The following is a 26,227-nucleotide window of genomic DNA, read 5'->3' on the forward strand; positions in this document are numbered from 1 at the left end:
TGAAAACTACATGTTTCATTCGAACATCCAGCATAACACATGTTAACTAGAATGCTAAGTTAAGCTTGGGCAATACTGGCAACACATAGAGGTGTTCAATACACCAATTCAATAAACTAGAGTCAATTTCAAGGGACCGATATGTACTTGGCCTTGATAAATGTTCAAAGCACTTATACGGTTGCAACCAACTGAAATTCTAAGACAACAATTTCAGCTCAAAGGCACATATAGTTGCTTCTGGACAGTAATGGAACTAATAAAGTACTATGATACTGTAGCCATAAATAGGATTTGAAAATATAGGTGTTGATGTTTCTTTGCTATCATGAAATATAATGGGTGTAGTCCGTCATAGTATGTAATTGGGTAATCATCTGAAATGCAGCCGACTCCTGTGCTTCAGAGGGGCTGGAATGCAGATCACTCTCGCATGAATGTAGAAATCCAACCCCCTTTACAGTAACTCCAGCATGAAATCCACCTATGAGAAAATGAATTCCAAAGATTAGTTGAATCGGGAATTTTTAAGGAATGAGTACCAATAAATGTCATATTCTGAGCAGTCAAAATTGGGAATTTCAGCTTTCCTTTTATCATGGAGAACTTGTGATTAAGACAACAAATAGATATTACAAGCTTGTCCGACAGATGATCCTTCAATGCAGTATGTTCAGTAGCACAGATGAAACAAATGAAGAAAATTACAACGGGGAAGGAAATGTCAAGGGTTTCTTGTTAAAAGGTGGTGATCTTTTAGTGGCATGCACAATAAAAAGCCAAAGGACATTCAAGTGTTTTGGGGCAATGGTAGGAAGACAGATTTCTGGGCTAATCAAGGACCCAAGGTATTGCTCATGTTGGCCCAACCACTCTGGACCACCTTATATGACCCCTAACTTTCCCCTCCCATTTTGATGTGAAATTAGCCTAATGCAAGTTTCACAACGAACCCCCTTCGAGTCCAACTGCCAGCTGTCTGTGGCTGTTACACCACCCTTATTAGAAAAGAAAAAATTGCATCAATGTAAACTACCGTACCATCTGTTGCTGACACAATATATGATGGAAACACTTGACACAAGTCCTGCTAAAAGAAAAATATATTTAATGGGGGGAAATGACTATACTGTAAGTGCTTCATAAGATGCTGAACAGAAAACTGAAGTATGTGAGCAATCATAACAGAGAATATATAGTCCCGTGCAGGCAAGGCTGACAATATTGTATGAAAAACACAAGCATTGCCCAAGGATCATCCAACAAAGGAACAAATTATCAGACATACTGCCTGACCAAGAGCACAAGACATCAATAATCTATACGGAGAGGATAAAGTTATAAGCATGGAACAAGCACTGATAAAAGAGGATATAAAATATAAGCAAGTTCTGATGTCAAAACATGCCTGACATGCACATCATGGAGTGGGTACAGCTTTGGAAAATTTCCTTCCACTCATAGGTTTAATCAAGCCAAACTCTTCGTCATGTTGATTGCCTTCTTCTTGGATAGCAGCTCTTTCCTTCAAGCACATTTCATCACAGAAGTCCAGTACCGTTTCTAGTTTTAGAGCCAAACTATCTTTGCCACCTACAAGGCATTAAAATAACATGAGCACATTGACCTGCAGTAATTTAGTTCAAGTTCATGATACAGCAGTTTAGAGCAGTTCATGACTCCAAGAAACTATCAAATTTTGACGAAGAATCAAGACCTCCAAAAGGAAACTTAGCCACCAAACCTGATACTATCTCGGTCTCAACTACGCTATTCCTCTTCACCTCCCAACCACCCTCCAACACAAAGAAGAAAGAATAAGGAAGCAAGAGAAAGGAAACCATTTTCGCCACCCCACCCCCCCAACTTAGGACAAAGCACCCTGTGGTCTTTGTCATACTCCAAGCATAACAGTTAAGTTATCAACTCTATAATATGTCCATACAACTCGTAATACACTTACAATGGAAGATATTTGATGTCTTTTCTAGTTGTTTTGAGTGCAGCTTTCGTGCACAAGTAAATGTATCCAATTGCTTAACAAAGAGAGAAGAAAGACAATGCTATGAGTCTTCCATATTCACATTTCCAACTTTGCAATACTGATTTTCCGCATTTGATAAATTCTCACATGATAATGCATCAAGGTTTTTATATTGATATATTTTAATTGAGGTAAAAAAATTGAGCAATTGCTGTAGTTTTGACTTCATTCCAAGCATATATTAAAGGAACTGCGCAGGTCAGTTGACAACCATCATGAAAACAGTCTAGCTATGATGAATCTCCTAAAAGGTTGAATTTGTTAGGACATTTCCACTACACATCATGTCAGCTTGGAATAAAATGGGTCTAAAAGGAAATACAGAGGTTGCAGATACCTACACTTGGAAACAAATGTATCAAGAATTTGTATGTTTGGTGTAAAATAGTTGTACTCTTGATAGGATGGATAAGTATGTGGGGATGCTTTCTTTGCTCCATTTCTTAACGACTTGCTGGATTTTTGGCTTTCTTTGATGGATAGAATTCCTCTTTCCGTCGGAGGCGATGGAAGTGGAATTTTTGCACTTATTAGGGGAAAATATGTAGTATGTTTGGAGCGAGTGGTGTAGTTTAGGTCCTGTAATCTTTTCTGTACAATCTTGGTACCATTTTAATAAATATCTTTACTTACAAAAAAAATAAAAAAAATAAAAGGAGACACAGAGGCAGCTAATTTGGGAGGGAAACTTAGTTCATTCACATTCTATTTCTTTAAGGAAAATCAAACAAGAGAGGGGGAGGAAAAACAAACAACAAGCAGAAGAGAATATTTTTGATCCATACAGTACCAATCCATGTAAAAAGAGTAATGCTAGCACAAAGAAACTGAAACAAAAAGAAGCTACTAAAGCCTCAGATAGAAATCATACCATCTAAGATTCTCTCAATACTTTTATCACATGAAGCAATTTCCTCTCCAAGTTTAAGTTGTTGATCATACTGCCAGGAAATGAATGCAAATATTACTGAGAACCAAATAAAGTGTAAGATCCAGTAATCAGATTAAAAAGTTACTCCACATGAGAACCAAATAAAGTGTAAGATAGAGTAATCAAATTAAAAAGTTACTCCACAGAATTTATATATTGGAAATATGGAAACTAATAGTAAAATAATTCAAAAAGCATAAGAGACGGTAAAAGGAAAACCCCACAAGACTTTTGGCCCATTAAAGGTACAAAGCTAAGGGCCAGAACAATACTGACTACATTTTGAAGGATGAAATTCTTGATACATTGACACAAGTTTTAAGTGGTCAAGTTCGGAAAAATATAAATCATAGTCTTCATCTTAAAACAGTCCAACTTGAGGAACTAAGGGTGAACGTAGTTTCTAATTTTGGATTAAACAAAAGTCAGATGAAAAAACAATGAATTAAGATAGATTAAAATATACTTAAGAAGATCAAAGGAAAACGGAAAAACAAATGTGGCCATATAAGCAATATAAATTGAATTATCAGCTCGCTAGCATAGATCAGGAAAAAGCCACAAGTATGTTGCTAACCATTTAGAGCACAGGAGCTGAAAACAGCAGCAATTGGATTTTAGTTTGGAATCTATTGCTTTGTTGTCTATAAGACCTGACACAACAAAAGGGACATCTCCGAACTTTCCAAACACAGATTTCAGCTTTAAATAGATAAAGGAAAACTGCAATATTAATAGCACTAAGTAATTGGCAAGGCTCTTGACCACATACTCTTTTGAGAATGTCTTGACCATATATACTCTACTTCATTCCAAACATAAAATTACCAGTTTTTGTCGTTTTCGCAGAAGAACTTCAAGGGAACTTCTTGTCAAAGCCTCCTCTTCTGAATCCAAAACAGTTTGTAAATCGCCTATCTCCGTAGATTCATGCTTGCAATGAGCAAGTCCAGTATGTGCCACAGAAATCCCATCTTTTTCAGCCTTCACCTCATCAGCTCTTTCTGCCTGCAAATAAGGTTTGGTATCAAATATGACAATTGTGAGAAATATAAGAGAAAAATATTATTGAATAGTATATCTACATTATTACACAGAGACCCTATTTATAGACACTACAATACAATCCTTGACCAAGTAAGATACTATTTACTATTTCTATTCCTATTAATATTTCTATTTCCATTCTTATTCTAGGTAGGATTGCATATACCTACATATTCCAACACTCCCCCTCAAGCTAGTGCATACAAGTCATATGTCCCTAGCTTGTTACAAATGTAATTAATACGAGGACTGGTGAGTGACTTGGTGAGATATCTGCAAGTTGATCACTTGACTTCACAAAATTGACAGTCAATCTCAATGTGCTTAGTCTTCTCATGAAATGTTGTATTTGACGCATAATGTCACTCAATCTCACTTTTCTTGGTCTTTTCATGAAATACTGAATTTGGGGCATAATGTCGATAAAACACAGAGTGATAAATTCCCAAATTGCAGTTTGAGAAGACTGTTTCAGACCATGGAGTGACTTACATAATCGACATACAAGGCTACCAGACTCCCCCTGAGCAACAAAATCAGGTGATTGCTCTATATAGGCTTCTTTATGGAGAACGATAACTATAGATAGAAAAAGGCGGACATATGCTATTTTAGACACGAGAGAGAAAATATCACTGTAATCCAGCCCATATATCTGAGTCTGCCTTCTTCTTCTTCTTTTTTGGCAAAAGTAAATCTGAAATAGAAAGAAAATACGTAAAACTGGCTAGAACATGCTCATGCCCTGGATTATTAGATTTGATGGCTGAAAGTGGTCACAATCTAAGAAATAAAATTATATGGGTAGGGTCGGAATGATGACATGAACCTACTGAGAAAGAGAATGATATGGGTAGGGTCGGAATGATGACACGACTCTACTGGAAAATAGAAATTATATAGGTAGGGTCGAAATGATGGTATGAACCTACACAAATAAGAAAGTAGTCACCGAAAAGATGGCACGGTGCTACACAAATCGGATATGAAAAGCACAGTGCTACACAAATCGAATATGAGAAAGTAGTCACCGGAAAGATGACACGGTGCTACACAAATAAGATATGAAAAAGTACTCACCGGAATGATGCACGGTGCTACACAAATTAGATATGAGAAAGTAGTCCAGAAAAATGCACGTTACTACGCAAATTAAATATGAAAAATAAAGTAGCCACCGGAAAGATGCACGATGCTATGCAAATTAGATATGAGAATATAGTCACCGAAAAGATACACAGTGACCCCGACTTTTGCTAACATAATCATTGTTCAGACGAGCGGCATATATGGGTAATAGTCGCCCGCCGGAAGCGGAAGCTTTTTTGATTCTCTACCAAAATCATGGAGGCTCTGATACCATATGAGAAATATAAGAGAAAAATATTATTGAATAGTATATCTACACTATCACACAGAGACCCTATTTATAGACACTACAATACAATCATTTACCAAGTAGGATATTTACTAATCTATTCCTATTAATATTCCAATTTCTATTATTATTCTAAGTTGGATTGCATATAGCTATTCCTATTCTAACAACAATAAAATGAAGACCCCTCTTCCCATCTCCAGGAAAAAAATTGGAAAAGAAAAGGGCATTCATCAACTTAAGCTGGCACTCAAGAGCGTCGCCTAGTGGGAAATGAAGTGGGTAAAGAACCTAGGTTTCAGGTTCAAATCCCATAACAGAGAAAAAAAACACTAAGTGATTTCTTCTCATCTACCCAAGCCTTGGTGGGCAAAATTAACAAGTACTTCTGTCGAGGTGGGGCACAGGTTGGCCTAGACACCACTATCATCAAAAAAGGGTAGCGGTTGTATGTCCTTCCCGAAGAATAAAATTATAACCTCCACCACAAATTCCCTAAACCTAGATCTCCAATTTAGACCATCCAATCTTTAAACTTCTTTTTTTGTGCAAAGGCAAAGTTTGTTATTTCCGCTTACTCACATTAAAACCACAATATTTTTCCCTTATCAACTTCTTGTAGTATCTCTTTTACAAGCTACCATTTCATCGGTTATCTCAACTCTCAAGCATAAATTTTTGAAATTGGTAACTTTGTATTCCTCAGCATTAAGGGCTCTGCTGGTCACCTCCAAAAGTGTTACTTACAGGGAAACAAAAAAAAAAAAACAGGTATACTTACAGAGCTTCTATGAAATCCACTAGTTGAATTTCTTCTTCTATATTCATTTCTTTACACCAAAAACCTAAAGTGATGATTACTTTCCACTTAATCTCCTCTATAGTGCATTATTTCCGTACAAAAATTCTCTGATTTCTCTCCTTCCATATGATCCACCAGATACAAGCTGGTACTGTTCTCCACCACCTCTTCTGGCTCTTGCTACCTCCCCTTCTGACCCAACAACTTAGTAGGTTTGATGTATGTTCTGGCATAATCCAATTAAGGCTAGCTAAATTGGTGAATAGAGCCCATACTTGTGTTGTTACTTTGCAGTGGAAGAACAAGTGATTATTGGTTTCTAGAGCCTCTTTGCAAAGACAACATCTTGAGGCAATAATTTTTCCCCTCTTTTGAAGTGCTTCATGTGTCAGGCAAGCTCTCCTGGCTACCAACCAAGTGAAACACTTCACCTTAGTAGGGGCTACACTCTTCCAGATAGCACTTCATGGCACTGATTTTTTCCATGTAGTTGTGGCTAGATTCCTCTTATACATTCTATTCACAGAGAATTGACCATCAGTATGATGCCTCCACAGCAATTTATCTGTTTCCAAATTTGTGCCAGGAAAGTCTCCAATCAAAGCTAGCATATCTGATACCCACCCTATTTCCCAGTCATTAGGAAATCTCCTAAAAATCAAATTCCATCCTTGTGGAGACCAAACCTCTTGTATTTTGCTGTCAGGATTTAGACAAATAGAAAACAGCCCAGGAAATAGATTTTTCAAGGACCCTTGACCAGTCCAGTCTTTCTTCCAAAATAAAGCCTTATTCCCACTGCCAACCTTTATCCTTACGTTGTCTTTGAAAGCCAGCCATAGGGTTCTTATAGTTCTCCATACTCCCACACCATATGTATCTGTCTCTTCCTCTGAACACCATTGACCTTCCTAACCATACTTGTGTTGAATGACTTCCTTCCATAGAGCTTGATCTTCCAAGTTGCATCTCCATAACCATTTGTTAAGTAAGTTGTTGTTGTGTAGCTTTAAGTTTCTTACTCCCAAACCCCCATCTCTTTTGCTTTGTTGAACTGCCATCCATTTAACTAAGTTGAAGCTCTTCTCAATCTTGTAACATAAGGAAACTCTTTTTCTTTGATGTCCATGCTAGTTAAGCATTGTAACAACATGAGAAGGGAAGGATTCACTAGCAATGTGGAACACAATCACAAAGATAGCAACACAAAGGTCTCATATATAGCATGGATAAAGAAGAAAAGATAGGCTTAAATTGGAAATAACACCACTTCAACAAAAGTAAAATAAAATATAAGATAGAAACAAACCAACTTTTACCGACAACCAGCAGGTTGAGATACCTATCGGCCATAAATAAATTGCCTAGTGAGTTGAAATCTCAAAGCGGAAGACCTCCAGCTTTTTTACAAACAATATCACTGAAAATCACATACTACTTATTTGACTAAACACAAGCTAAGAAAGCATTTGGTTTGTATTATTCGAAGTAAATTGATTTCATTTGCCTAAGCTAGATATTAACATACTCTGGACCTAAAATCCTACACATGGTTACATTATATTGCTCAGAATGCACCCCCACCAAGATCCTTTAAAGCAAGAGAAAACGTGGAGGCCTATACATCCATTTCCAGATATTATTTTGAAGTGCAAATTAACATGTAAGCTAGGGAAAATTAGTTTGTTGCACATTCATTTTTATATAAGGTAATAACGATTGCTAATACACATAATAGGAAAGTGTTCGAACACTATTGATACCAATGGGACCATACACGTTAATGTATGAATTATGATAAGTTGAAGGGGGAGAGGTCGGAAAATGAAGCATTACAATGACTAGTTACTTCTATTTGATAAGATTACCAAATTTTGCTTATATGCAAAATTATAATTACAGATACTAGATCAAGGTATCAAGTGGATGCGTCCCCTGTACAAGACTTGAGGAAGACACATTAAAAGAAATAATGTATACCATCCAAAATCTCTGCAATAATAACTAGCAGTATTACTACTGCTTATTAATGTCATACCATTATGCTTATTAGTGTCACTACTACTAATACTATCATTAAGAACTGCAATTCAAGGAATGGATTAATGTCTGCTGTGGGACTCGCAAAGCATACACAACTTTAGAAAAATTTGAAAAAGAAGAAAAGAGGTCTATTAAATAAAATTCTGCTATTTCTAGATGAAATTTTTTTCGTTTAAAATATTGATCACTAACTCATCCCAAGTGCGCAATTTCATGAATGCTCTTGAAAAGAGAAACGGAGGATTAGTAAAAACAAACAAGAGCAATGCATCGAAATCAATTTTTTTTACTACATTAACTGAAATTGTCTACCTTGCAAATTATACCACTTCCAATGATTCCTCCACAACTCTCCCTCGTCCTCTTTTTCTGCTGATGATAAACTTCTTTGATGAGCTCACAATCCTTACTGTTATTTCCATTTTTGGAGCAGGGAATACGAGCATCAATATCCATCCTCTGAGGCCTTGTAGGAGAACTAGAAAAGTGATAACCATCATTAATTTTCACCTCCAAAGTTTCAAGATGAGCACCAGCTAACCCCATATCATTATAATCATTTATTTCACAGCCTTTAGTGGACTTCACCAGCTCGTCAGTTTTCTCTTGTGGAGTCCTTGGGTGGTTGATGATAGCATGCAGTTCTTTTACAGTTGAATCCTCATAGTCTCTGTTATTTTCATGTTGTACCTTGTTACTTGTATCATTTAAACATTTCAAGTTAACACCAGTTAACTTATCACCACTGGGAACTACAATTCCTGTATTTTTAATTGAACTATCTCTTCCAGCTTCTTCACTTTTCCATATATTATGGCGGCCACCTACTGCAGTTGCTTCTTGACCAACAGTAGAACGGCCAACTTTTTCATGGCAACCATCACCCTTTTTTGCCTCTGAAATTTCAAGGTTTATACAATCTGACTTGGTTCCAATTAAAGCTTCATAACTTTCATCACGCGTCTTTGCTTCCATCTTTTCTATCTTCTCCTCTACGCTCTTGCTTCCATTACTAGCACTTGTCTTTTTGACTTTACCACCACCTTTATTCCTTTCACAACCCCTGGTGGCAACAACTTCTGCACCAAAAGAATCTGCAGGGTTTACCTTTCTGTCATACACGTCATTGGCCACATTACTGCAAGCACTTTCTGAACCTGTGGCAGTCATGATGCTTACATTGCCCAAGTTTTGATCAACCAATTGGATACTGCTCTCAGAAATTTCTTTTTTACAATTGTCTGTTATATCCTTATGGCTTCTGGTATTTGAGCCCTCCAAACTAGAAACTTCCCTGCATCAATTTAGTAGCTTGTCAACATAGTGCTAAGACCATACAAAATATAATTGTCAAAGACATGTCAGATCTGGGATATTTTCTATCTTGTTTATAACAAACCTAAATACACTGCATGAAAAAGGGCAAGCTTATAAAGAAATCTAAATACCTTCCATACAGCTAGCCACGTAACCTAATCAAATACAAGACAAGACCAAGGCTTTCACTTGTTGCTACTTCAAGAACCTACACCCAATCTATTATCTCCATTGTAAATAACTTCAGGGACAAAGACTCAAGAGAACTTGAACAGATGGGCAACATAATACCATAAATTCCAGTCGCATAACCTCTTATATCATAAACCAACAATTGGAACAGAGAAGAATGTGCAATACAGTAAAATATACATATGAAAAAGTTCTGAGGGATGTTCTTTGGAGGTGTCTGGAGGCTAAAGGTGTCCCGATGGTGTATATTAGGGCAATAAAGAACATGTATGCTGGAGCCAAGACTCGGATTAGGACGGTGGAAGGTGACTCAAAGCATTTCCCTGTTGAGATGGGACTACATCAGGGATCTGAGCTGAGCCCTTTTCTTTTTGCCTTGGTGATGGATGAGCTGACACGGTCTATTCAGAAGGAGGCTCCATGGTGTATGCTATTTGCGGATGGCATAGTTTTGATTGATGAGACTCGGGACAGAATTAATGATAGGTTGAAGGTTTGGAGACAAACGCTGGAGTCCAAAGGGTTCAAATTGAGCAGGACCAAAACAGAATACTTGGAATGCAAATTTAGTGTTGCGATGGATGAAGAGGGCATGGAAGTGAGGTTTGCCACCCAACCTATCCCCAAGACAGAAAGCTTTAAATATCTTGGATCCATCATCTAGAGTAGTGGGGACATCGATGATGATGTCACGCACCGCATTGGGGCAGCGTAGATGAAATGGAGGCTTGCCTCTGGAATCTTGTGTGATAAGAAAGTATCACCTAAACTTAAAGGTAAGTTCTACAGAATGATGGTTAGACCAGCATTGTTATATGGAGTGGAGTGCTGGACAGTAAAGAACTCTCATTGTCGGAAGATGCATGTTGCGGAGATGAGGATGCTGAGATGGATGTGTGGACACACTAGGAGTGATAAGATTAGGAATGAGGTTATTCGGGAGAAGGTGGGACTGGCATCTGTGGAAGACGAGACTGAGATGAGCGAAACTGAGATGGTTTGGGCATATGCAAAAGAAGGGTGTCGACGCACCAGTTAGGAGGTGCGAGCGGTTGGATTTGGGGGCTATGCGAAGGGGTAGGTGTAGACCGAAGAAGTATTGGAGAAAGGTGATTAGACAAGATATGGCGCTACTCCATATCACCGAGGGCATGACCTTAGAAGAAAAGAGTGGAGGTAGCGGATTAGGGTAGAAGGCTAATAGGGATAGAATGGTGTCTTGTCGTATGCCGGTTTAGGGTGGTCGTAGGTCTAGGCGTGCCTTTATAGTTGTGTTGTTATTGCCTTTGATTATTGCATTACTTTACTATCGTTATTGTTCTTGTCTTGTAAAATTTGCATTGCTTTTCATTTTTTTTCATTATGCTATATATATATTGTTTTTCTCTCGTACTTGGAACTGTGACTTTTGAGCCGAGGGTCTTTCGGAAACAGCCTCTCTACCTCAATGAGGTAGTGGTAAGGTCTGCGTACATCCTACCCTCCCCAGACTCCACTTGTGGGATTTCACTGGGTATGTTGTTGTTGTTTTTGTTACCTTGGCTCCCCCCCCCCCCCCCTTTCCCCCACCTTAACTCAATGGATACATATTTTGATCAGGTCAATGCACATACATATAGTTTATACAGTATAGGCTCCCAGCATAAACAGAACTGAAGAGCACTAAATCTTTCACTATAACGCATTATTCAACTGAAAATAGCTCAATCTTACAAGTAAGTTTGTTATGTACAATTAATATACATTACCTTAAAAGAAATTTGATGACAAATTAGTACCAACTTACTAAATAAATCAGTTGTTTCTGTTTCTCAAAAATAAAAGCTCTTTACATCCCCAGGGCTTCTAGTGGTAAGAGTGCAGCTTGTGATGTGTGGTTCGGCGCACGTCATGGGTTCAACCCCTGCCGCAGACAGTATTTAAGTGGAGAAGGGCAGAGGAGGGGTTGTTATCTACTAAGTTTCAAACCAAGCACCACTAGCCGGGATTTCTTTGTTATCAAAAAGAGTTCTCTAAATAAAGGTGGGTATGATGTTCTTTTAGCACCATATTCGCAACTAATTTCCTTATCTTTTCCTTACTGTACAAGTCTTGTTCAATGAATTGTAAGGCCTAATGGAATCAAGCGAAAAGCACAAAACATAAGCTACGCATATGTTGGCATTTGTCAATTTGATCACACAAAGTTGTTAAGCAGGCATGTGGACTGCTTCAAGAACAGCTAGGCCCAAGCATCAAGGTTCAATTTCAGTATACATGTACAACTTGAAGGGCATAAACCTAGAATAAGAACTCTATCATAAAGGTTAATATAGTAGTATCCAAATGTACTCAAGCTTCAGAAGGAATGAATGATGTGACTGAAAGTCTTCTATATACCAAGGAACTAAGCAAATATGGCTGAGATAGAAAGACATGTTAAGCCGGGCAGCAATGACTATAAAAGAAAAATCTATTGATAGCTCACCACAAATAAAGGCCAATTGAAATTGAAGATACCTCAGGAAAAAGGTTGATATGACACTGGCATAGGGAAGCAGATGAAAGTACTCAACTACTTCTGTAGCGGACCAACTACCAGAACTCCTTTTCACCAATGGACCCTGTAAGCTACTCAGATAAACAGTGATCACTTCTCATTTTCTAGTAGAAAAAGGTACCAGAATACATGAATTAATGCTATCGACAAATTATACAAGCAATTATCTATTCTTACTTCTTTACGTAGTGAATAATTAGGGGTTGTTCTTTGACTAAGTTTATCAATGTTAGACTCATAACAACACAGAACGAAAGTATAATCTTCAAACTCGGCATAGTTAACGCCATAAACCTACTTTGAGTTGCTCTCAAAGAACAAGAGTGTATACAAATGAATCATTCTACTGACTCACATGATAGTGTCAAAGAAAGTACTAATTGATGAACTTGAGAAACCATCACATCATTTCTTCACAAAAATGGTAGCAGTATCATTAAACAAATGAACTATTCTAAGATTAGATATACAAGAGTTCTTGTTGAAAAAGCCCATCTCTTACACTACCCTTGATAAAAAAAAAAATATTCTCTAGCCAAAGCAGTTAACACGACAAGAACTAACCTCTCAAAAATCTCCTTGACAGAAATTAGAATGTCTTGATTGATTGATCGGGTACATTGCATAATGTAAAAGCAAGACGCAGTCTTTTCTTTTGTTAGTGAATATACCACATGCTTCTCCAAAGTCACAAGGTCAGTCTTAGAAATACCTGCTCCACATCAAGCAAAGTATCATTCATAATAAAATGCTCTCTAAATCAGGACACACCTGTTACTTAAGCAGTTCATTTTTATAAACCGGAACAGAAAGATCCAACTGCCTACGTCAATGCTCTGTTAATCAATTCTTCCTCTGCCCAGGCATGAGAAAACTCTAATTAAGAGGCTTGTTGCTAGCAAAGCCATTCAAAAAACTTAGGAAATCAACTTATGATTGTCTGGTTATTCTAGAGCAGAATAGGCACAAATTGCTTTTGCCAATCTAGATATACATTACAAATATAATGCTGAAATTCACGTACCTGTTGCATCCTTGACAGCCAAAAATGCAAGCTGCTGAAATCCAGAGTCATCATCTTTTTGCTCTACTGTCACTGGTCTCATACTGGTTCGCCTCTTTTTTCTCTCCACCGTACCTTCTATTTCAGCAGTGGGAAGCTCAAGACATTTTTCTATGAGAGACCAGACCCCTTCAGTGACAGAACAATAATTCAGAAAACAAGTTTCTTTCTTAGAGTCTAGTAATAAGACAGAAACTTTCGAAATTAGCCATTTGTTTATAGATGGAACATCTTTTGAGGCATCCAAAGCACAAGATATGTTGCAAGCATCTTGAATTGCTTTTTCAGTCACCGAGAGATCATTATTCATGTCCTTGGTGGAAGTTGGATCAGATTGATTCATGAACTTCATATATGACATCAAAGCCGGTTTCAGAGTCATGGCCAACTTGCAAAATGACTCAAAATCCAAATATTGTGCCTGTGGATTTTGCTTCCTCTGGTAGTAGTTGTAAAGTAACACAACAGCATGCAACTGAAGAAGGAAAAAAGGAAGAAGGAAAAGAATTCAAAAGTTAGCCGGAGATCTTATTGGAAAACTTACAATTTTTTGTAAAGTTGCCAAAGCTGATCCATACTTCAATTTTATTAAAAGTTATGTGGAATATGCCAAAGACTACAGGGGGGCTACTAGAATGTTGGAACAGTGCTGGAGGTTTTGCAAGACAGAAAAGAGGAGGCAAAATAGTACCTCTGTGTGTGAGTTTTGACTGTGTGGAAGGAGAGAAATTGAAGATGTTTTGATGATAACTACAACCCTATACAGAAGATCAAGATGAACTGTTTGTTTTTGGTTCACTTTTGGTATAAACAATTATTGAATGATGCTGAACACTAGAAAGGTACTATAGGATCCTTGTAGGAGTTTTTTTTCCTTCTTGGAAATGTAAATATGGTTTTTGCATAATCTTTGTGCCGATGAATAATAACATTGTTACCTATCTCAAAAGACAACATTTTTCACATAAAGAAAAACAGCGGAATGGAGAAAAGACACATGAAGCAGCAAACAGATTAACAAACAGTAATAACAACTATCCCTCAATCCCAAACTAGCTGTGTCCAAACTGATAATAAAAATTCTTAAATACTGCCTCAAAATTTGATACAGGAAGAAATTTAGTTGACATAGGGACTAGGGAGACCAATAAAAGATTTGAGATCATCAGTGTGTATAAGTTTGAAAACTTATCGATTATCCATATTTTTAAAATTATTTTCAAAAGAACTTTGAATTTGATTGTGAAGGATACACAATTTTAATTGTTGTTGTTGTTCACTTGAAAGAAGAAATAGCATGGGTATGTACCAGAGAAGTTGTTGTTTGATTGTTTACTGTAGTAATTAGTGCATTTGTACAATGTGATCATTGTTATTGATTTTTTGTGCTCTGTGTATATTAGGGTAAAATTTTATAAGCATCAAGAGTTTATACAACATCATTAAATACATTATACATGATTACACATGCACTTCTGTTATTCGTTATTCAAACACATTGCTACTGTAACACATCCTCGGAAGTGTTAAACTAGAAGGAATATCTGAAAGGAATAACAAGTTAATAAATGAAGAAAAGAATGAAATCAATTTATTAAAAGAATGAAATCAGGCATGCTTCCTTTTTCAAATGTCAAGGGTCAAAGATCGTGTCAAAAAAAACGCCATGCAATGAGTATACAAGGTAAAGAGAGAACCCACATCCTTAGGAAAGGGTGGGAAGAAACCAAAGAGACCTGTTTGGCTACAGACTGCTGCTGAGACAGAGTGGGAGGTTCCTTAAAGCCAGATGATTTCAAAGGCAACCGAGGACCAACTAAGTATTCCAGCAATGCATTCACCATTTCCTCAGTAGGAACCAACTCTGATTCCATTCTTGTCCTTTGCTCAGCAAGAAAACAAGCTAATAAAAATAAAGAACCAAAATCAGATACTCCAAAATGTGAGTTGCTTCATGGTTTTACTATTGCACAGTAGTAAAGAGGAATGCAAAACCAAAGTTTCCACACAAAATGCAGAATCATGTTGGAGGGACAGAAAGGCCAGCGAAAGTAAATACAGAATCACTACAACAAGCTCATTGCCTATCTACTACAGCATAAAATATTACAGTAGCTAGAGCAAAAGCTCTAGAAAGGAGCGGCTTATTGGGACCACCAAAACACTAGCGGGGTCACTACAATAAGCCCATATCCAATCAACTACGGTACTATAAAATATTACAGTAATTACCTAGAGAAAGGCTCTATAAATGAGCAGCTCATTGGGACCACCAAAACACTAGACTCATGAACTTCTCCACTTTAACCTATATGGGCACATTCAATGTGGTCCCTTTTCGAAGGATTCCACTGAGTACAAAATAATTCTCTTCTTCTCGCTAAAGAGCGAGCAGGACAGAATGCTTCAGGATTTTACAATTATGAATTTACTTAATGAAAAAACCACAAAAACAAAGTTCTCCACACAAATGTCACAGATCCATCATGCAATCAAAGCAAATAAAACTAGAAATAGCATAAAAATAGAAAATGGAACACTAGACTCATGAACTTCTCCCCTTTAACCTATTTGGGCGAGTCCAATGCGGCCCTTTTTGGGTACAAAATAACTTTCTCCTTCTCACAGAAGAAAGACGTTGGAGTCCCGCATGAACTTGAGCTTCCTTTCAATGAGCAGGAAGTGTCGGAAGCCCTTAAGTTTTGTGCTCCAGACAAAGCCCCAGGCCCTGATGGCTTCACCATGGCCTTCTTTCAGAGATCATGGAGCTTCATCAAATCTGACCTAATGAAAGCACTTAACTTCTTCCATCAGAATTGCCAAATGGTGAGGTATTGCAATGCTTCCCTCATTGCCCTCATCCCAAAGAAGATTGGAGCACTGGAACTCAGAGATTTTAGGCCTATAAGTCTTATAGGCAGTGTCTACAAAATATTGGCAAAGACTCTAGCTGAGAGGCTTAAAAAAGTGGTATGCTCTCTAATCTCTGGCCAACAGAGTGCATTCATGAAGAATAGAAAAATCACTGATGCTTCCATGATTGCCAATGAAGTTCTAGACTGGAAATTCAAAAGTGGAGAAACTGGGATCCTATGTAAACTGGACATAAAGAAGGCTTTTGATCAACTAAATTTGGCATACTTGATCAACATCTTAAAGCAAATGGGGTTCGGAGATAGGTGGATCAGATGGATCTTTTTATGCATCTCGACAGTGAAACTATCAGTGTTAGTAAACAGGAGCCCTGTGGGATTTTTCTCCTCTAAAAAGGGGCTAAGGCAGGGAGACCCACTATCCCCTCTCCTTTTTATCTTGGCAATGGAAGGACTCTCACAAATGCTAGCAAAGGCCAAAGAGCTACAGTGGATTCAAGGGTTCCAGGTAGGCAGTGATCCTTCCACTACCCTCACTGTTTCTCATCTTCTTTATGCAGATGACACCTTGATCTTTTGTGGAGCAGATAGTCAACAAATACGCAACCTTAACATTACCCTCATGGTCTTTGAATCCATCTCTGGTCTTCACATCAACATGCTCAAAAGCGTTATATACCCTGTTAATGAGGTCTCCAATCTAGAGGAACTAGCTGACATCCTTAGCTGCAACATAGGCTCCTTTCCTGCCACTTATTTGGGCTTACCATTAGGTGTTGAATTCAAATCCTCGATGATCTGGACTGGAGTAATTGAAAAGATGGAGAAGAGACTAACTACATGGCAGCTTAAGTACCTATCTATTGGAGGCAGACTCACTCTAATCAACAGTGTTCTGGACAGCATTCCTACTTACTGTATGTCCCTATTTCCTTTGACAAGCTCAGCCATGAAGCAAATAGACAGACTAAGGAGAAGATTCTTGTGGGAAGGTAACAGCCAAACTCATAAGTTCTCTTTGGTGAAATGGCAAAATGTTATTCTACCCAAGGCCCAAGGGGGGTTGGGAATTAGAGACCTAAAGATGCACAACAAAATGCCTGTTTATGAAGTGGCTTTGGAGATATGGGCAAAATGAGGCAGGGTATTGGAAGGACATCATCAAAGCAAAACATGGAACTCATGATCATTGGAGTCCAAAGATCAGCAAAGATCCCCATGGTGTAGGGGTCTGGCAACACATAAGTAGTTACCAGGATGAGTTTCTTCAGTTGGTTTTCTTCAAACCTGGCAATGGCCTCAACATGAGATTCTGGTTAGACAAGTGGATTGGGGGCACTATTTTGAAGGAGTCCTTTCCTATAATGTTGCAGATAGCCACCAACAAGGAAGCCACAGTGGCCCAATACAGAGATGACAATATTTGGAGACCATTTTCAGAAGGAATCTGCAGGACTGGGAAATTAATGAACTTCTTCTCCTGCTACAAACACTGGAAAGCTGTAACCTAGATGTTCACAATCCAGATAGATTACTTTGAGGCAGCTCCAAGGAAGGGATCTACACTGTGAAGGAAAGCTACAACTATTGGTGTGCCCAGAATGGCATCCTTGAAGACTTTCCCTGGAAGCATATCTGGAGGACCAAGAAACCTCTTAAGATCTCCTGTTTTGCATGGACAGCCCTTCATAAGCGATGTTTAACACAAGAGAACCTTAGGAAAAAGGGCATCATTCTCATCAACAGATGTCTTTTCTGTAAACAAGAAAATGAAAGTGTCAACCATCTTTTTTTGCACTGCCCCATAACAGTTGGCATATGGCATTTCTTCTTCTCATTGTTTGGCCTCCAATGGGTTATGCCCCACTCCATCAAAGATGCTTATGCTAGCTGGATATGTCAGAGAGTTGATAACACCATCAAAAGTACCTGGAGGATGATCCCAATAGTAATTTTTTGGAGCATTTGGAAAGAGAGAAACTGCAGATGCTTTGATGGAATATCAACTCCCATGCTTTAGTTAATCTTTATAATTGGCACCTTCTCTCCCCTGTAAACAGTATGGATAATTTTTTGGATTTTGTTAGCTCCCTACCTCTAGCACAGTAGGGTTTAAGGGGGTTTATCTCTTTGGCTGCTTTACAGGTTTTTGCACAGTTAGCTTCATGTTAATTTCATCTTTGAAGCAACTTTATTTCTAGTTTGTAACCATTGCATCTCCTTGATGCCTTTCTAATACAATTTAATTACTTCACCACAAAAAAAACAGATGTTGGAGTCCCACATCTCCACGGGATGGGATTAGTCTCCTTATATGGTATCAGAGCTAGGTTCATCCCCGTTTGGGCTCCCGGTCCACGCTCCAGTTGCGCCTGGACATGAAGGGGGTGTTAGAGTGGGTCAAAGTCCTACATTGGTTGGAGAATGGACTGGTGGTCTACCTATATGAATCTGGGCAATCCTCCCCTCTTGAGCTAGTTTTTGGGGTTGAGTTAAGCCAGGTACCATGTTTTTACAGTATCAAAGTCAATCCCATCTCAATTATATTGCCCACGCTCCAGATATCCAGTCCTGGGCATGCAAGGGGTGTTGGAGTCCTACATGTTCACAGGATGGGAATTTAGTCTCTTTATATGGTTTTGGACAATCCCTCTCCCCTTATAAACTAGCTTTTAGGATTGAGTTAGGCCTACTATTCTTATTCTTTTTTTTTTAATCAAAAGAGCAAAACAGATTGCTTCAGGGTTTTATAATTCTGAATCTACTTATGAAAACCCACAAATACAAAGTTCCCAAACATAAATGCACAGATCTAGATAAGCATGCAACCCAAAACAAATAAAACAAGTACTAGCAAAAAGTAGAAAAATGAAACACTAGAAATATCCATTTGCATAATAATTCAAGGAACAGAAACTCTTTCGCTGAAGTAATGAACAACAATAAACAAAGTTCTCCACACAGAATCATGCAACAAAAACAAGTAAAAAATCAATTTCCATACAAATTTCAAGGTACAGAAAACCTTCCTCTGTAGAGATTAGCAACAATTGCAGAAGGAAACTTGAGCTTCTAGCAGCAGTTTTCGTTGAAACCCTTGGTTTGCTTAAACTAAACAACTACAGAATAATCAGATTTCCTGCATATTTTTGCAGTTCATGCATCCTATTTAGCAGAAGTGGAGGGATCAATGCGTTTAACTTTTTTGCTTAAAATACCATATTAAATTCTTGGGATCTGTTTGGATATGTCATATAAAATCAACTTGAAATCATAATATGAAATTAGATTACATAAATTTTGTTTACACATATATTTTGAATTTTATAAGTTAGTACTTTTTCTAGTAAACATTAATCACAAGCTGTGAAAAATTAAAATTATGAAAAAAAAAAATATTTTTATATAATCTTACTAAATGAATAAATTATAGTTCAAAATGCATATGAATATTTTATAGTAACTATTGATAAGAGCTATGTGCATCGTCATTTATAAATAAATATTTATGATTATAATTTTTTAAATATACATAATTTTATAATGATTCACTAGTTAACAATGATAGTAACTATTTATTCTTTAATATAACTCTTTTACATAGTACAAACAGTCTCTTCATGTCGAATATGAGTCTTGTTTTGTAAATTTTAAAATAGTGGCCTTTTTTCTTTTACAAAATATATACTTATGTGTTAAGATTTATATTTTTAAAAGTTGAATCCTGATTTGGATCCCAAATCATTTTTCTGGAGAATTTGATTCCAAATCTCATGTCCAAATGCTAATTTGAAATCATGATTTCGTATCATATGCCCTAACACAAGCTAATAACTCTTCATTTTGTCTATACAAAAGATAGTAATTTTATATTGAAAAAATGTGTTCTTTCGGTGAAGTTTTAGATTTACAACTAATTTGAAGTTGTTTGAGTTTATACAAAATTGTCAGATTGTTATATCATGGAGGGGACAAGTCAATCGTGATAATGTTAGATCGATGAATATTTTACTGTGGTGGTCGTGAATTTTCTTTAAAAGAGTGATATTAGAGTCTCAGTCTGAATGTGTATTTATTCATTTATATTCATTTTATTTTTTAATTGTAATTTATGTTACACTCATTAACAGTAGTTTTATATGGTGTCTGTATTTAGCTTGCGTTTGGACATATGATAGGAACTCATGATTTCAAATTAGCATTTGGACATGCAATCTAAAATCACGATTCAAAACTCAAATTCCTTACCAAAAAATAATATTGGTTTTAATATGAATAACTTACCTCCTAGTTATTTGTCAAACAACAACAACAACAACAACCCACTGAAATCCCACATCGTGGGGTCTGGGGAGGGTAAAGTATATGCAGACCTGACTCCTACCAATGTAGGACGGCTGTTTCCGAAAGACCCTCGGCTCAATAAAAGTATAGGAAAAGAAGTCAGACAAGAATATTAAAAGTAAGAAAGTAGATAACGGAAGAGTTCCAAACAACAGTATAATCAAAGCACAAAAAAACAGTAGATATCGTCAAATAATAACATAAATACCATAAATAACATAAGATAACATAACATTAATAACATAAATCAGAGTACAAGAAATCATAGTGCGTTAATACGCCTACGGATAAGAGGGAATAATGCCATTATGTACTAGCCTTCTACCCTGATATGTGTCCTCCACACCCTCCTATCTAAGGTCATGTCCTCGGTAAGTCATAAATGCGTCATGTCCTGTCTGATCACCTCTCCCCAATATTTTTTTGGCCTACCCCTACCTCTTCTGAAACCATCCATGGTCAACCTCTCACATCTCCGCACAGGTGCCTTTGGGACTCTCCTCTTCATATGCCCAAACCATCTCAGTCGCGTTTCACGCATCTTGTCTTCCACCGGGGCCACTCCTACCTTGTCTCGAATAGCCTCATTTCTAATTTTGTCGCTCCTGGTATGCCCACACATCCATATCAACATTCTCATCTCGGCAACTTTCATCTTTTGCACGTGTGAGACCTTAACTGGCCAACACTCCGCCCCATATAACATAGCTGGTCTAACCACCACTTTGTAGAACTTGCCCTTAAGTCGTGGTGGCACTTTCTTGTCACATAACACACCGGAGGCGAGCCTCCATTTCATCCATCCTGCCCCAATACGACGTGTGACATCCTCGTCGATCTCCCCGCTGTCTTGCATGATAGAACCAAGGTACTTAAAACTACTTCTCTTTTGGATGGCTTGGTCCCCGAGCCTAAGTTCCGTGCCAACCTCTTGAGGAGTCTCACTGAACTGACACTTTAGGTACTCTGTCTTGGTCCTACTCAACTTAAACCATTTAGACTCCAAGGTGCGTCTCCAATCTTCCAGCTTAGCGTTAACTCCGCTATGAGTCTCATCGATGAGGACTATGTCGTCCGCAAAAAACATACACCATGGCACCTCCCCTTGAATTTATCGCGTCAATACATCCATCACCAAGGCAAATAGAAACGGACTAAGAGCTGATCCTTGATGCAACCCCATCACAACTGGAAAGTGTTCTGAATTCCCTCCTACTGTCCTTACCCTGGTTTTGGCACCCTCGTACATGTCCTTGATCACCCTTATGTACGCTACAGGTACACCTTTAGCCTCCAAACATCTCCATAGTATCTCTCGTGGGACTTTATCATAGGCCTTTTCTAAGTCGATGAATACCATATGCAAGTCTCTCTTCCTCTCTCTATATTGCTCCATTAGTCTCTTCACAAGATGGATGACTTCCGTAGTTGAGCATCCCGGCATAAATCCGAACTGGTTCTCTAAAATAGACACGCCTCTCCTCACCCTCATCTCCACCACTCTTTCCCACACTTTCATAGTATGGCTTAGAAGCTTGATACCTCTATAGTTGTCGCAACTCTGGCTATCCCCCTTGTTTTTGTATAGAGGGATCATAATGCTCGACCTCTATTCTATGGGCATCATTGCCGTCGTAAAGATGACATTAAATAACCTAGTCAGCCATTCCAAACCTACCGAGCCCGCACTCTTCCAAAATTCTCCAGTGATCTCGTCAGGTCCGATCGTTCTTCTCCAGCGCATCCTACGAATGGCCTCTTTAACCTCATCGCCCTAATACTCCTACAACCCCCAATATCGTGACTACTTCCTGTATGTTCCAAATCTCCCAACACAATTTCTCTGCCCCCTTTGTCATTCAAAAGTTTATGGATGTATGACTGTCATCTTTGTTTGATAAGGGTCTCCTCTACCAACATTTTTCCGTGTTCGTCTTTAATGCACTTCACTTGATCCACATCTCGTGCCTTTCTCTCCCGAGCCCTGGCTAGCTTGAATAATTTCCTGTCCCCGCCTTTCTCTTCCAATTCAGCATAAAGGCGTTCAAAAGCTGCCGTTTTTGCCATTGCAACCGCCGACTTTGCCTCCTTCCTCGCTATCTTATACAGTTCCCCATTCGTCCACTTCTCCACCTCATCCTTGCTCTCCATCAACTTAGCATACGCCACCTTCTTTGCTTCCACTTTCCCTTGTACTTCTCCATTCCACCACCAGTCCCCTCGATGTCGACTATGACTACCTGTCAAGACTCTTAACACTTCCCTTGCTACAACCCTAATACAACTAGTTGTCTTATCCCACATACCGTTCGCATTCCCACTACTATCCCAGGCCCCCATATCCTTCAATTTCTCTCCCATCTCTGAAGCACTAACCATTGTCAAACTCCCCCATCTGATCCTAGGTCGTTCTTCCCCGACCCTCCTCGTCCTCGTCATCTTGATCCATAAATCCATCATTAAGAGCTTATGTCGGGTTGTAAGGTTGTCGATCGGGATGGCCTTACAGTCTTTGCATAAACCTTTATCATCCTTCCTAAGGAGTAAAAAGTCTATCTGCGTTTTATCCACCGAACTACGGAAGGTTATCAAGTGGTCCTCTTTCTTTGGGAAACTCGAGTTGGCTATCACCAACCCGGAAGCTCTTGCGAAATCCAAAAGTGAGATTTCTCTTCCATTTCTGTCCCCGAAGCCAAAGCCCCCATGCACATCATCATACCCTCTTGGAATAAACCCGATGTGCCCATTGAAATCCCCTCCCATGAAAAGCTTCTCAGTATGTGGTATGCCTCCCACGAACTCGTCCAAATCCTCCCAAAAGCGCCTCTTATCCTCCTCGCGTAAGCCCACTTGCGGCGCATAAGCACTAATAATGTTCAACTTGATCTCTTGAATGACCATTTTAATCGACATCATCCTATCATTGACTCTCCTAACCTCCACCACCTGATCCCTTAAATCATTGTCTATTAAAATGCCTACCCCATTCCTATACTTCGATTTATCAGAGAACCAAAGCTTATACCCGTCTACTTCCTTAGCTTTAGAGCCTACCCATTTTGTCTCCTGGACACAGGCTATATTAATCTTCCTCTTCTTTAGAATCCTAACCAGTTCTATGGATTTACCCGTTAACGTTCCAATGTTCCAAGAACCTATTTTCAGTCTAGACGCTCCTTTACATGATATTATTAACGTAGAATTCAATACTTGTATAACTCATCTCTAATTTACCTATCAAACAAGTCCTAAGTCTTAATTATTTCATGATTTTTCTTGTGATTTACCTTTTCATTAAAGCCATTGATTTGAGGAATATTGTGGCTTCTTGAACTATTAGGGACAATAGATAATTTAGTTCAAAACTAAGATATGTTAGAATTTTAATCAGGATTATAACTTGAATATCAGTTCCATCTTTTATAAGATATACAATTTATCAAAATTTTAATATAAACATTAATATCGATTTTAGCAAATATCTTTAATCAAATGTGAAATAAATTTAATTTCAAAATTTATTGAAGTTTAATGTGCCAAATTCACTCACTTAATTAAACGTAAATTTGCACGAATACTTGAATAAGATTTTTTTTACTTCGACAAACAAGGTAGAATTAGATTTGATGGGGGGGGATCAGAAATATTCATCTCATACGTTTTAAATAATTGAGAAACATAATTACAACAATCACATAAATTAAGAACGTGTATAATAATATGAACTACATGAAAAAATGGTGCGTACGTTTATCTGGTAAAGCTGCGAGTAATCGAAAACGATGAGGGTTGCCTTTTTTTCTCATTTGGCTTATGACGGCTCAAATCTTATAAGAATGTGTTTAGGTTAAGCTATGATAGGGAGACCTATCCTCATATTTATACGTAGAGCTGTCAAAAAAATGGGCTGACCCAACTCAACCTAGCCTAAAAGGCTTGCGAGTTAAATAGGTTAGAATGGGCTGACCCTTTTTAATAAAGGGCCTATAAAATAGCAGCACAACTCATCCCTAAGGGGGACAGCTTGGTCCTTCAATCAAAAGACGGACAACACTGACCTCTTAAAAAACTATCGAACATTAACGAACACAACACCAATATGTCAAAAATTCACATGTCCATGAGTTGCACACACTTTAGTGGAATACTTACAAATATCATAACACAATTCATCAAAACAACACACATTACATGATAATTTTTTTCATAAACTAGACAAGAAAAGAGAAATAAGAAATTAGGCATAAACACAAAAGGAAAAGAGGTCAAAGATTCATAGTTATAATAACTTCAATTGTCTAGTTGCTGAAGATTTGACAAAATAAAACACTACTTAAAATATATACAATAAATATTTTTAAAATTCAAGATCCACATGCTGGCTTCTAGGGTTCGCGGGTTGAGCCTATGAGGCTGGCGGACTAAAAGAGGCTGGGCTAAAAACCTCATTCCTAAATGGATTGAAAATTTTTTGCTCAACCATGATTAATTCAAGAGTTGGGTTGTGCCAACCTCACGAGCCAAGCCCATTTTGACAGCTCTATTTATAAATTTAAAAGTCTTAACCTAATATTCTATTTTAAAAAGTTTTAATCTAATGTGCCTTTTTATTACGAATTCATCAATCTTCAAAAGCCGTACACTATTGTCAGCCCACACACGTATTTACATGAAATGGGTATTGGCCCATATAAAATTCACATAAATACTAATTTGTGTCTTGTCCAATAACTATAAACATTCAACACATTTTACTAAAACATAATAATAAGTTCATATTTAATAGATAATTCTAATATCCTCCATTTGGACAATATTAAATTAATTATAGTATTTTTTGATTTTTTTAAAAATAAAAATAATTTTCAGTTATGGACATAAATAAATCAAATTTTGATAGTATAGCACAAATTACAAACTTTCAAATCGAGGCAATTTCACTATTGATCCTTCAAACGATTTTTCACAATAGTATGTACACTTTAAATCAACATGCACATCATAAAAAAATTGTCATCATGAAGCATAACAATATGAATTCACAGAAAAGATGCATAACAAATACAACATTCAGATGTGTAAGATAAGAATGGTCTGAATAGTTAAAGTCTGTGAGCTTAGTTATTAGGATGTTTGAACTTATCAGATTCAAATTTGTTGCAGTGATATTAATTTTTCGAAACTCAACCTGCACAAATAATGAAAATGATAGGCTAAAACGTCCTTATTAGCTCGTTTCAAGGTTCTTCAGAGGGAGCTAGATTTTACAGCAGATGATGTTTAGTTGAAAGCTGAAGAGGTGTTCATTGAGATAAAATTCACAGCGTTTGTGAGGATCTGAAACGCCCAATGTGAATTTTGCTCGAGCTTCTACCCTTTCTCATCATCACCGTTGTCAACAGGTCGCTAGAGCTACGGTTGAAGATGAAGTTTTGGTGTTCTCTAGAGAGTTCCGACAGTGATTGTTGGCTTCTCTTAATTAGATTTTATTTTTTATTTTTTGTATGTTTTGTTTAGATTAGAGCTAGTCCTTTACCTTTTGGGCTTAGTTTTTTTTTGGGGCCTAAGCTAATTGAGTATAACTAATCTATTTTTGAAACCAACTCATACTAAGCTAAAGTTGTTGAGAAAATAGTTGAAAAATGAAGAACATA

At 37.6% G+C, this 26,227-nt stretch overlaps 1 protein-coding gene across 2 annotated transcripts; it reads right to left on the bottom strand.

The window, feature by feature from the left end:
• Window positions 1–92: 92 nt before the first annotated feature.
• Window positions 93–19,444, bottom strand: LOC129891686 (uncharacterized). 2 transcript variants are annotated; one of them, XM_055967130.1, is made up of 10 exons: window positions 19,255–19,444; window positions 15,093–15,259; window positions 13,318–13,831; window positions 12,858–13,005; window positions 12,254–12,364; window positions 8,558–9,539; window positions 3,804–3,983; window positions 2,916–2,985; window positions 1,409–1,593; window positions 93–484 (listed from the first exon to the last, which is right to left on the bottom strand). In XM_055967130.1, exons 2-9 carry the CDS (start codon window positions 15,228–15,230, stop codon window positions 1,421–1,423), a joined length of 2,316 nt encoding a protein of 771 aa, XP_055823105.1. In that variant the 5' UTR covers window positions 15,231–15,259; window positions 19,255–19,444; the 3' UTR covers window positions 93–484; window positions 1,409–1,420. The 2 variants fall into 2 exon arrangements, with proteins under 2 accessions (XP_055823105.1, XP_055823103.1); XM_055967128.1 differs by having other exon boundaries at window positions 19,234–19,444.
• Window positions 19,445–26,227: the final 6,783 nt, after the last annotated feature.

Source organism: Solanum dulcamara, chromosome 6 (assembly GCF_947179165.1).
Source record: "Solanum dulcamara chromosome 6, daSolDulc1.2, whole genome shotgun sequence".
Lineage (NCBI taxonomy): Eukaryota > Viridiplantae > Streptophyta > Magnoliopsida > Solanales > Solanaceae > Solanum > Solanum dulcamara.

What these genes read in the sequence shown, in the direction of transcription:
- LOC129891686 (XM_055967130.1), bottom strand. Translation starts at nt 15,230, where the DNA reads ATGGAATCAGAGTTGGTTCCTACTGAGGAAATGGTGAATGCATTGCTG. An exon ending in AGCAGTCTGTAGCCAAACAG is followed by an intron (nt 13,832 to 15,092) that starts GTCTCTTTGGTT and finishes TTCCTTCTTCAG; the next exon opens with TTGCATGCTGTTGTGTTACT. An exon ending in GGCTGTCAAGGATGCAACAG is followed by an intron (nt 13,006 to 13,317) that starts GTACGTGAATTT and finishes GATGTGGAGCAG; the next exon opens with GTATTTCTAAGACTGACCTT.